General features: G+C 46.4%; 1 protein-coding gene across 6 annotated transcripts; it reads right to left on the bottom strand.

Annotated features, from left to right (window-relative positions):
- Nucleotides 1-1,305: 1,305 nt before the first annotated feature.
- Nucleotides 1,306-10,841, bottom strand: LOC142971026 (E3 ubiquitin-protein ligase TRIM39-like). Of its 6 annotated transcripts, none has more exons than XM_076111604.1 (6): nt 10,676-10,841; nt 10,327-10,438; nt 9,780-10,173; nt 9,494-9,574; nt 2,874-3,159; nt 1,306-2,660 (listed from the first exon to the last, which is right to left on the bottom strand). In XM_076111604.1, exons 5-6 carry the CDS (start codon nt 3,148-3,150, stop codon nt 1,561-1,563), a joined length of 1,377 nt encoding a protein of 458 aa, XP_075967719.1. In that variant the 5' UTR covers nt 3,151-3,159; nt 9,494-9,574; nt 9,780-10,173; nt 10,327-10,438; nt 10,676-10,841; the 3' UTR covers nt 1,306-1,560. The 6 variants fall into 6 exon arrangements, with proteins under 6 accessions (XP_075967719.1, XP_075967721.1, XP_075967718.1 ...); XM_076111606.1 differs by having other exon boundaries at nt 9,780-9,854; XM_076111603.1 differs by having other exon boundaries at nt 9,780-9,854; nt 10,327-10,841.
- Between the last annotated feature and the right edge of the window lie 2,085 nt (nt 10,842-12,926).

Genomic DNA, 12,926 nt, shown 5'->3' with positions numbered 1-12,926 from the left:
ACATCTATCAAATCAATTCATAAAAAGGTCCGTTTATTAAAATATTCTCCTTTGTTTACTTCAAATGTACATTAACAGGTATAAACTTCTGTTGTTGCCACATCTTGACATATATTATACTTAACTTGCCTTGAATGTAATCAGAAGTGTAACCAGAAGTACTCACCTGCTGTTATTTAGAAAGATCCAAGAAATGTAGTTTAAATTGTCTTCAGACAGAAAACCAAACGTCTGGACTGTAGCTTCAGCTTTGGGTCAAATCTGAGAACTGACTCAGAATCACTTCTCTCTTCACTTTCTCTTCTGCTTATCTTCAATAGTTTGTTGCATAATCTGCATGAATTTGTTAATATTTGACATCAAACTGCCCGGACTGTGCTGGGGTAAATTCCATGTATCAATATAATACAATTCATAATACCTGGCAATAAAGTCTCTATGACTTCTCTTCCTGCTGTGATCCAGAGTGTAGACTTGTCACAGTTTCCTTACTTCCTCCACTACAGGGACGTGCACAGACATTTTTAAAGGGCTGTTGCTCAAAATGAAAGGAATTAATCTGCTTACAGCTACAAAGAAAATACTTTTATTGGATTTCAGGACTTTTGGGGCTTTTGTGAACTCTGGCACATTATTTTTATGCAAAGTACAAATCTTAATCATTAAAACAATGTGATCGTGTACCTCAACAACTGTTTACTTTCCAGATTTATTATGAATTGTGATGTTAAACATATTAGTAGTTGTTTGTAATTAGCATTAGTTATTAGTTATTAAATATGTTGTAATGTAACAAGTACATTTACTCAAGTAATGTACTAAAGTGCAATTTTGAAGTACTTGAGCTAGTTTATTCTTCTACTCCACATCATCTCATGTTAAAGTTGTACTTTTTGCTGCTCTACATTATTTTATATCTTTAGTTACTTTGCAGATTCAGAATAATAATAAAACAAATCAACTAATAAATTATGTATTATTATAATAGATTCAACTACCCAGTAGCATATAAAGTAATAAAATGAGATCCACCTTCACCAGCTGCAACATTAAAATGATGAACACATGAATGCATCAATGGTTATAAGTAGAGTCGAGTATTTTACACTGTAGATCAGTTCTGAGTCCTTTGCTGGTTGGCTTACTGTCTCAGACCAACGCTCTGTCTGACAGCTCACCGTGTACCAGTATACCATTAAAACATTCTACTGCAGTAAACAGGTCAACAGGACTTTGCATGAGTTCTTCAACACTAGCTAACTGGGAAAGCCAGCAGACGAATACAAGGAAGGGATTTCCACACGATTACATCAAAGACATTTATTCACAGACACACATCTTTAACTCCATTTCATCACAGAGGACGTGGCTCCATCTAGTGGTACATCCACCTACTGAAACCTAATCCTGATACATTTTCAGACAGTTTCAAAGCATTTCACTCATCTCCTACACTGTTGTAGATCATGAACTTGTTTAAACACAAACATCACAGTTGCTATAATTTGCGATGTTTCTTAAATGGCTGAATCAGTTGCAGAAGTAGATGATTTATCAAATCTAATCGTTGTAATTGACAGCAGAGATGATCAGAGGGGTGGCGTTTTTACCATCGTAATGACGACCGGTACTGAAGAAAGGGTAGAGTTTCTCAGTGAAGGAGCAGTCAGTAAAGCTGTGGATAAGGTCTGCAGAGTCAACGTCATAAAAGGAGACTGAACCCTTCTCATAATCCACAAACACGCCCACCTTCTCCGGCTGAGTTTTTACACTAAGATTGACAGCAGGAGCTTTGTGCTTATCTCCTTTCCTTAAACATATCGTCCAGAAGCCATTCTCGGGGCTTGCCGAGATCGACCCCTTCCTGTTGATCGACTCTTTGACGATGCCTAAATCCCAGGAAGTCTTCCCTTTAACCTGAACCTCGTAGTAAAACCTCCCCGAAGAGAAACTCTCCTTTCCTAAGACATTTATAGCAGGATTAAATCTTTCTGGGTTGTCTGGGAGGTTTCGTGTTGCGTCACCACAGTGAACTGTTTTCCCATCGTCAGACAAAATGAGATTGTCATTTGCTGTATCGGGATCCAAAGTCACATCCTTTGCAAACTGCTGGACCCTTTTCAGCTTGGCTTTAGCAAACAATTTCTCCTTCTCTTTCTTGAGTGTTTCCTCCAGCTGATTCACGGCGACCCCCACACTTCCCCCATATGACGGTGGAGGGACGCTGACTTCTGTCCAGTTCTTGGTGGGTGGAATAGCATTAAAGGACGAGAATCTTTGCAGAAATTCAGGGTGGTCTGCGGTGCATGAGAGCTGCTCCACCTCAGCGCCTTTCTTTCTCAGCTCAGAGATTTCCTGCTCCAGCTCTTGGATGAATCCTTTGGCGTGTTTCTTTGTCGTTTCACGCTTTTCTTTGATTGCCTCAATGAGATTACCCAGAATTCTCTTGACAGACTGCTGCAAAACAGTAAAGACCTGCTCACTGTCTGCGATGTGTGTGTCTGCAGATTTACTGCTGATCTCTGCTGAGCGGTTGATTTCCAAGATCTTCATCTCTCTCTTCTGGATCATCAGCTTAATTTCAGCCGTTGTCTCCACAAGCTTGGACTTCATTCTTCCATAATCACAATTGAGAGGAGGAGAGTCAAGATTCTTAAGGTCTAAAATAAAGCAGAACACAAACACATCTGGTCAATCTTAAATCTCAAGGTGTTGTTTTTTCCTGATCCGGATCCAAGTCCTTTAATATTGGGTATCTGACGATACTGAGTCTGATCCAATACTTCTATTTACCTAAATGTTTATTAAATATTTATCTAAAACATTTAAATTATAGCTGTGAGAGATTATATTTTCACCTTTCCTTAACTTACCTTTTCGTCTGGAGCCAACAGTGTTGAACAAACACTGCTTCAGATCATTCCTGCTGATCTTCTCTAAAATGCTCATGGTTATCTCCAGAGCTCCAGAGCAGCCATATTTTTGCACCATCAGATCGACAGTGTCTTGCCTGTCTGCCCTCTCCAGCCGGGCCGCTGAGATGGCTGAGAAGCCCTCAATGATGTCTTCCTGCTTCAGGAACCACTTGAACTCCTTGAACTGTTCTTCTGACAGGTTCGCCAGAGTTTTCCAAAGATCGTGTGCTGTCATCGTGGTTCCCTAGCAAAACAAAGAATGCTAATAATTGCAGGTTTTCTAATTGGATGATCAAAAGCCCCTCTTTGACCAAATAGTTCCACAAGCTAGGCGTTTTTGGACCGGAGGAACTTTTTCTCCCAGCAGGAGGCGACTGATTGTATAGAAGTCTATGAGAAAATGACTCTACTTCTCTCTTGATTTATTACCTCAGTAAACATTGTAAACATGAGTTTATGGTCTCAATCTCTAGTTTCAAGTCTTCTTCAATACAGCATGATGTTCATTTAGTACATTATGGTCCATTTAGAGTCAAACAGACCATAAAGCAGGGGATGCTTTATGGTCACCATAAATATTTTGATCGCCTAAAAATGATTCAGCGTTTGGTTGTACTTAGCTCCTCCCTCTCGTGTCACTTCTGGTTGCAAAAATAACAAGATGCTGACGGCCAAAATGCAGAACTTGAGGCTTCAAAACGTCAGTCCACAAACTAATGGGTGATGTCATAGTGACTACGTTCATTTCTTATATACAGTCCATGGGCAAACTAAATGTATGTGTTTGGTAGAAACTTAGTTCTGTCACAGCTCTGTCACTTCTTTCCACCTTTGACTCACCTAATTAGTTCATTCAGGGCACCTGCCAGTCACACTCACCTCATCAGCTCATCACTCTCACCTGCTCACTCTACCTCTTCACTATTTAAACCCCTGCCTCAGACACACTCACTGCCAGATCGTTCTTTGCATTCATGCTCAACTTTCCCGCACTCTCCCTTGGACTGATTCCCTGTTGCCGACCCTGCCTGTCCCGGACTACCTCGCCTTGCCTCTGCCCTGGTAACTTACTCAGCCCTTCTGTCCTTGACCACGAGAAATCTGTTGGATTCTTCCAGAGAATCTTCTGCCTGTCGTGTGATGCAAATAAAAGAACTCAACTCATACCAGTCTTGGTGTTGTCGTACTGCTCCTGGGTCCTAACTACACCCGTTACAGTACGATCTGGCCACATCATGGATCCAGCAGACGGCACCACGGCATGGACCCGGCTCGAGGCGATCGAGGAGACGATGCAACGAACCGAGACCATGGTGGTCACCAACACCGCCGAGGTTCACCACAACCTGGCGAATCAGAACCAGATGCTCACCACGTTGATAGACCAGGTACGACAACTCACGGCAGCCACAGCTCCGGCCAACGTGGCTGCTTCGCCGCTACTCGCTCCAGTTCAGTCAGGAATGGGTCCAGCAGCATCTACGGCGGTCTCGGAGCCCCGGGTGGGGGAGCCCGAACGCTACGCCGGGGATCCTGAGGGTTGCAACGCATTCCTGACGAACTGCTCCATCCTGTTTGCGTTGCAGCCCCGCACTTTCGCGTCTGAAGATGCCAGGGTAGCATTTACCATCAACCACCTGACGGGGAGAGCTCGGCTGTGGGGAACGGCGGAGTGGGATCGTCGTACTCCTGCCTGTGCTTCCTTCCAGTCCTTCTCCGCCGAGCTAAGCAAGGTTTTCGGGGCAGTTTCCGGAGGACCGGACGTCACCGGAGGGCTAATGAGGCTCCAGCAGGGCCACCGATCGGTCACAGACTACGCCATTGAATTCCGGACCCAGGCTCGATTAAGCTCATGGGGGATGGATGCCCAGTGTGACGCATATCTGCTCGGGTTAGCGGATTATATTAAAGATGAACTCATCTCGATCGAGCTACCCACGTCCCTGGACGGACTTATCGAGACTACCTCCAGAGTGGATCGCCGCATCCAAGTCAGACGGCTGGCAAGGCGCCGGGGACAGCCAAGTCAAGGGCAACCGTCTTGCTTTCCTCGTGCTACGGCTCTGGATTACACGCCGACGCAGCCGCTTCCTCAGGCGAGCGAACCCATGCAAGTGGGACGTACTGGGCTATCCACAGAGGAACGAGAGCGACGCAGACGGGGAAACCTATGCATGTACTGTGGTCAGACGGGTCATTATGCTTACAATTGCATGTTAAAAGGACCGGGCTCGCCAGTAAGGAGGGAGGTACGGGTGAGCCGAGCTGATTCCCGATCCTCCGCCTGTCAACGACCACTTTTCCACGCCCAACTACTATTAACCGGGGGCTCCCATACTATTTCCACCTTCCTGGACTCTGGAGCAGACGCGTCCTTCATGGACGAGGACCTTGTTACCCAGTTGGGAATTGACCGGAGACCTCTTCCACAGGCTGTTCCAGCCAGCGCCCTGGACGGTCATCTTCTGGGAACAGTGACTCACCAAACCGTCCCGGTACACATGCTGTTATCCGGCAACCACCACGAGACCATCAGTTTCCACATCCTGCAAACCCCTCACATCCCTCTCATTCTGGGATACCCCTGGCTGCGTCGACATAATCCGCACGTCGACTGGACTACGGGAGCTTTTCGGGGTTGGAGCCAGGCCTGTCACCTAGTCTGCCTGAAACAAGCCGCCGTTCCACGAAGTGCCAGGCTCTCCAGGTCCATGCCTGAACTTACGGGGGTTCCTGCGGAATACTTGGACTTTAGGGAAGTATTCAACAAGTCCAAAGCCCTGTCTCTGCCTCCTCACCGTCCGTATGATTGTGCCATCGACCTCCATCCTGGTACATTCCCACCTAAGGGGCGCCTGTATTCCCTGTCAGTTCCTGAAAGAGAAGCTATGGACAAATATATTAACGACTCCCTGGCTTCCGGTATCATACGCCCCTCGTCCTCTCCCGCAGGGGCTGGATTTTTCTTTGTGGAGAAGAAGGACAAGACTCTCAGACCCTGCATCGACTACCGGGGCTTAAATGAAATCACGGTTAAGAACCGCTACCCCTTGCCACTCATCGCAACGGCCTTCGAGCTACTTCAAGGAGCCACCATCTTCTCCAAGCTGGACCTCCGCAATGCCTATCACCTGGTCCGGATCAGGGAAGGGGATGAGTGGAAGACTGCATTCAATACACCTAAAGGACATTATGAGTACCTTGTGATGCCCTTCGGCTTAACCAACGCCCCTGCCATCTTCCAGGCCCTGGTCAACGACGTGCTCCGAGACATGTTGGACCGGCACGTATTCGTCTACCTCGACGACATCCTGATCTTTTCCAAGAACCAAGAGGAACATGTGCACCATGTCCAGTCCGTGCTTCAACGCCTACTGGAGAACTCCCTGTTTGTGAAGGCGGAGAAGTGCGAGTTTCATGTTCACACGGTTTCATTCCTGGGGTATATTGTCTCCCAGGGCAGCATCCAGATGGACCCCGCTAAGGTTGCCGCGGTCACTACCTGGCCTGTTCCAAGCTCCTGCAAGCAACTTCAAAGTTTCCTGGGGTTCGCCAACTTCTATCGGAGGTTCATCAGGAATTACAGTGCGGTCGCTTCCCCACTCACCGCCCTCACCTCCTCCAAGACCCCTTTCCGATGGACCTCTGCAGCTGAAGAGGCCTTCCAGAACCTGAAGTCCAGGTTCACTTCTGCACCCATCCTCCGAGTCCCGGATCCTGACAGGCAATTTGTGGTGGAGGTGGATGCCTCCGACATAGGAGTTGGGGGTGTCCTGTCCCAGCGCTCGGCCACTGATCAAAAGCTCCATCCCTGTGCCTTTTTTTCGCGACGGCTTTCCCCTGCCGAGAGAAACTATGACATTGGTAACCGAGAACTACTAGCAGTGAAGCTGGCCCTGGAGGAGTGGCGGCATTGGTTGGAGGGGACCAAGCTCCCATTCCTTGTTTGGACCGACCACAAGAACCTGGAGTACATCCGCACAGCCAAGAGACTCAATTCCCGACAGGCCAGGTGGTCGTTATTCTTCACCCGGTTCCACTTCACGCTCTCCTATCGCCCCGGTTCCCGCAATGTCAAGCCTGATGCCCTTTCCCGTCAGTTCCAGGGGGAGGCGGAATCCACCGCTGGCCCCTCATCCATCCTCCCTGCCTCCTGTCAAGTAGGCGTTCTCACCTGGGAGATTGAGAAATCGGTGAGGGCCGCTACTAGGGGTCAAGCCGGTCCCAGCGCGTGCCCTCCTAACCGCCTGTTTGTCCCTCAGGGCCTTCGGTCCGACGTCCTCCAGTGGGCACACTCCTCTCCACTTACCTGCCACCCGGGCATCCAGAGGACCCAGGACGTCCTGCGGCAGCGCTTCTGGTGGGTCTCGCTCAACAAGGACACCAGGGAATTCGTCAACGCCTGCCCTGTGTGCAACCAACAGAAACCTTCCCATCAGGCTCCGGCCGGCCTCCTGCGGCCTCTCCCAGTGCCTCATCGTCCGTGGTCTCACATCTCCCTGGACTTTGTCACCGGACTACCGTTATCTGAGGGCCACACCGTCATTCTGACAGTGGTCGACAGATTCAGCAAGCTGGCCCACTTTATTCCTCTCCCCAAACTCCCATCTGCTAAGGAGACGGCTGAACTCATCTGTCTGCATATCTTCTGCCTGCATGGAATTCCAGTCGACATTGTCTCCGACCGAGGTCCTCAGTTCACCTCCATCTTTTGGAGGGAATTCTGCACTCTGCTGGGGGCCACTGTCAGTCTGTCATCGGGGTTTCATCCTCAGTCCAATGGTCAGACGGAGAGGAAGAATCAGGAGATGGAAACAGCCCTTCGCTGCATGGTCTCCCGGAATCCTGCCTCCTGGTCCCGTCAGTTGATGTGGGTAGAGTACGCCCATAACACCCTGACCAGTTCCGCCACAGGCTTGTCACCCTTTCAGTGTGCTTATGGGTTCCAGCCACCCCTGTTCCCGGCATTGGAAAGGGAAGTTTCCTGCCCATCTGTCCAGACATTCATCCGCCGCTGCCACCAGACCTGGACTAGGGCCCGAGCAACCCTGCTCCAGTCTGCGGACCGCGCTGCTACAGCGGCGAATCGACACCGCACCCCAGCCCCTATCTACCAGGTGGGTCAGAGGGTGTGGTTGGCAACCAGGGACCTACCTTTGCGGGTGGAGTCTAAAAAGCTGGGCCCACGGTTCATTGGGCCGTTCGAGATTGAGAGGATCATCAACCCGGCAGCAGTAAGGCTCAAGCTCCCCAGGTCCATGCGCATTCACCCCACGTTCCATGTATCCAAGGTCAAACCGGTCCGGGAGAGCCCTTTGGTGCCGGCTGCTCCGCCTCCTCCGCCTCCTCGCCTCTTTGAAGGAGGTCCGGTTTACTCTGTCCATCGCCTGCTGCGCTCCCGCTGCTGGGGGCGAGGGCTTCAATACCTGGTCGACTGGGAGGGATACGGTCCGGAGGAGAGGCAATGGGTTCCGGCTCGGAACATCTGCGACCCTCGACTCATCGCCAGATTTCATCGGCAGCACCCAGAACAACCATCTAGGACCCAGACGACTGCCAGGAACACCCAGCAGGTCCCCGGTGCGGACCATGAGAGACCTCCCTCCGGGCCCAAGGAACCCTCCCACCTGAACCCCTCCACCCACCCGGATGGGGATTCTGACTCTGCGGCCTCGGAGGAGTTTTGACCCTCCTCCGGGCCCCCACCACCCTCCCTTGGGAGACGTTTTGTTTTTTGTTTTTTTTGGACTTCCGGAGCCGTCCCTTGAGGGGGGGGTTCTGTCACAGCTCTGTCACTTCTTTCCACCTTTGACTCACCTAATTAGTTCATTCAGGGCACCTGCCAGTCACACTCACCTCATCAGCTCATCACTCTCACCTGCTCACTCTACCTCTTCACTATTTAAACCCCTGCCTCAGACACACTCACTGCCAGATCGTTCTTTGCATTCATGCTCAACTTTCCCGCACTCTCCCTTGGACTGATTCCCTGTTGCCGACCCTGCCTGTCCCGGACTACCTCGCCTTGCCTCTGCCCTGGTAACTTACTCAGCCCTTCTGTCCTTGACCACGAGAAATCTGTTGGATTCTTCCAGAGAATCTTCTGCCTGTCGTGTGATGCAAATAAAAGAACTCAACTCATACCAGTCTTGGTGTTGTCGTACTGCTCCTGGGTCCTAACTACACCCGTTACAAGTTCTGACATTAGTTTGACAAATAACACCGAGGTACTACAGAGCCTCAGGTCCGACATCTATATGACAAATGGTCATTTTGTTAAAAATACATCTCTAGAGGAATAACAACTGTATTAGTTGTTTTAAATCTCCAATGTTCAGGCAATTTGAATAAAAAAAAAAAAAGTCTCTTCTTTGAAAGCTGTGAGGCCAGTTGTGACATGTCGAATCTCACCCATGATAAAATCTAGGAACATTTCAGATCGTATCTTTACTTCACATACTTTTTAATTAATACAATTCATAGTTTTTTAAATACAGAGTACGTTCTACACTGCTACACTATAATAATTTATGACGGACAATAATTCATTAATCAGTGTTTCCAGAAGGTGATCTTACCTGTTAAACTCCTCCAGATGAAGTTACAGCGACTTGCTGCTTCTCAGCCGTTCGTGTCGGACTGCAGCCAAATCCTCAAACCTTCCCAACCGAATAAAGAAACGTCAGTGTGACATCACATCTAATCAACGAATCAGCTGTGCTTCAATGCTACAAAGAGACATTCCAGTTTGGATACAACATGGATAGAAATGCTTGGTTTTGAGTCAACTGTTGTTGGGTTTTTGAGGCTCATAACATTATTGACAAAGTGAATAATCAGATAATTATATTAAATTAAACTCACAATGCAAGTAGAAAAGACAACAGGCCAGAGGAACCACAGCTCAGTGTCTCGGCAGAGCAGGTTGAAATAAAGAGACTATGGTAAAATAAAAAGTCATCGTCTTCAAATAAACATAGATTTTACATCGAAAGCTCTTTAAGATGGGATTTCAATCATTTTCTGTATTGTTTGAGTATTGTTTCAAAAAAGACCCCCCCCCCCCCCAAAACAATGAGTTGAAAGACACTAAAATGTTCTGTAGAGCTGAGAGCAAGTGCAGAAGTGGTGGCCTCCAGTTACACTGCTAATCCAAGAAAAAACAAGCATACAACATTATTTTTTTGTTTTCAGATTATAACTTCACACGATCTGGACCGCTCGGAACAAGACATCAGCGAGCGCTTCAACAAGCTTCCTGTCACGAGCAAAGACAAAAGAGACGTTCAAAGAGACAAACAACAAAGGAGGGCAAAGCTCAACTACGGATACGACACCATCCACATCTCAGAAGCCACCATGCTGCACAGGATGTGAGCCACTCACTCATTTCCATAAACAATAAACTTACCGGACTTGATCGCACAGCACATTGAATTCCAGGCACCGAGCCAAAGTCTTGAATTGAGTCAGGACCACATGGACTCTCACTGAGGTTAAACACATCCCGCTCCGTGAGCTCTCTAAAACAAACCCACGAAAGAGACAATTCTAGACTCTCAAGCACCCGACGTGAGAGACGAATAGGTTCTTTTCCCCAAACAAAACCCAGACGAACTCAATAAATCCGCCAAGGAAAGAGCTCACTCTACCTGCAGAGACCCACAACAGCAACACATGTTCACTACAAGCAGCACGGTGAGATTCGAGCTCTACAAACACAGAGAACTAGAAACAGCTGAAAGGAACAACTCAATTACCAGTATCCTACAAAGAGGTACAACTCCGAAAAACAGCTGACGGAGGAAGGAAAAAAAGAAGTTTTATATACATATAGAGGCTGCTGTTCAGCAGATAAGCATGTTAAGCCTTAGCTGCTTCTTCTAGACCTCCACATCCCCCATCTGCTAGAAACAAACACTCTAACCTGCCTTCACTCTCTGCCACGTAGACGCACGCTCTTGACCCCTCCTCTTTCTCTCTATCGCTCTATTAAAGACACATGCATCAGCTGTTACACCCACCAAAGACTATTATGCATAATTAAAGGTTTCTCTGTGCCTTGATGTTCTGTTTTATGTGGATTTTGTTGCTTGTATTTTTGCACTTATACTTCTTTGACGAGTCAACGTTCATTTTATTTTTAAAGCTCAAGATCACACATCTTCCTTAAAGGGGCTTTACAAGTCTGTACAGTATTTTATTAACCCTTTTGTGTTCGGGTCAAAGTTACAGTACATTCTTGTAAACACAGTAACACGGGTGCCCGGGAGGAATTTGTTAAAATTTCTCATAACTCAAGAATTCACACGCTAATCATGACAATTTCACATCAATATCTAACAGGATAAAAAGGAAGTGATGGAAACAAATGTCTCTGGTTGGCCTCATGATTGTTAATTTTCCATCTTCTTCTGCTCACGTTTCCCGTGGTGAACCTCAAAGATCTATCTTAGGTCCCGTTTGATTTTCATCGAGCTTCCACTAGGGTCTCTGTTCAGAAAACACAATGAAGGTATGAAACACTGGACGGGAAAATATGTTCTACAGCTAACTGAGAGTAAGACGGAGACTTTTTATTATCGGTTTAAATTTCTTTGTCCTATTTAGCCTTCAAATCTCTGAACACATCTCATAAATGTAGATGTCATTCTAGATTCTGCTTTGAAATTGGACAAACTAATAATACTCTCATTACCAGTATCTTTTTATAAATACAATGTTCTTTCTTTTGGAGATCTGTTATTTGTCTTAAGTTGGCTTTTACCTTTATAGCACTCTTTATGTACAGCTCCACTGGTTTCTAGTGAAATATAGAATTTATTTTAAGATTCTTTTATTAGTTTTTAAAGCTCTGCATGACCAATCCATCCAGACTCTGATCTCCTCAGAACATATTCTGCATCCAGACTTCTCCATCTATCAGCACTTTTAAACCCCGGCTAAAGTCCCACCCTATTTATTTTTTCTTTTCTGTGAAGCAGTTAAACACCTGCTGTTTCTAAATCAACACACCAGCGAAGACGAGCAAACAAAGAACCGCCTGTCAGACCAGCTTTTACAATCACCAGCTTGACAAAGAATTATTTGAATTTTTAAGTTAAATATTAACCAGCTGGACTCATTCAGTCTCGGGTCTCACTGCAGCCGTCTGTGAGCTAACTGGTGAGCAGGAACATTTGTAAGTTAATTAAACAGTGTTTGCTGCTTGTAGTTTCACACAGCTGCTACTAGATGGTAGTACAGAGTCATATTTCACTGATTCTACCTTTAAGGACCATGTTGTTGTGTCAGTGCTGTTCTTTTACTACTTCAGCTTCACTACATGTTGTCATGAGAAGAATGAAAAGATACATTTCGAGTCTGTGATCAGGTTAAAATGATCAACAATTCTTTAGTTAAGTAAAACCAAAGAGTTCTGTTAACGAAATTAAATCTGTTATTTACTTTTTGTTACGATTCATTCGAGCTGATTTTCCAACATGAGATCTTCTTACTGAGGAAACACCATCCAGCCAGTTTGTGATTAATTACTTTATACTGTAAGAAATGTGTAGTTTACAACAAGTTATACTGCAGTGATGGATGAATAGATACTTTTATTAATCCTAAATTGGGAGATTTTTGTGTTACAGAAGTAAATGCAGTAAATACACGGTAAGAATATACATATCAATACTAGAGTACACGATATAAAGAATATGTTAGAATACACTATAAATACACAAAACTACAACTCCTAAAATACAGACATGGGATAAGATATTACACACATGAGTGCAAACGTGTTGCAGTTATAAAGTGGGAGGAGCCAGTGTGGACCACATCAGCTCTGCCTCGTTCAAAAGTCAGTGAAGTTAATGGTTGATGGCTGGTGTTGAATATGTCTTTAGGCGAATGTGGTGAATAATAATCATTGTTCAGTTTGTGGAAAATCCCTCATCCACTGACAGAGTATGAACTCAGTGTTCAAAACATCTCATAGGTTCAAAACAAATATCTCTTCTCAAG

The sequence above is a fragment of the Anarhichas minor genome, unplaced genomic scaffold, assembly GCF_050575085.1.
Source record: "Anarhichas minor isolate MPS153535 unplaced genomic scaffold, ASM5057508v1 ptg000045l, whole genome shotgun sequence".
Taxonomy (NCBI): Eukaryota; Metazoa; Chordata; class Actinopteri; order Perciformes; family Anarhichadidae; genus Anarhichas; species Anarhichas minor.
Note: the sequence above shows the minus strand (reverse complement) of the source record. Positions and strands in the feature narration are given on the sequence as shown.

Excerpts from the sequence above, each read along its gene's own strand:
- LOC142971026 (XM_076111602.1), bottom strand. The coding sequence starts at position 3,150 with ATGACAGCACACGATCTTTGGAAAACTCTGGCGAACCTGTCAGAAGAA. Across the intron at positions 2,661-2,873 it reads TGTTGGCTCCAGACGAAAAG|ACCTTAAGAATCTTGACTCT; the intron begins GTAAGTTAAGGA and ends GCTTTATTTTAG.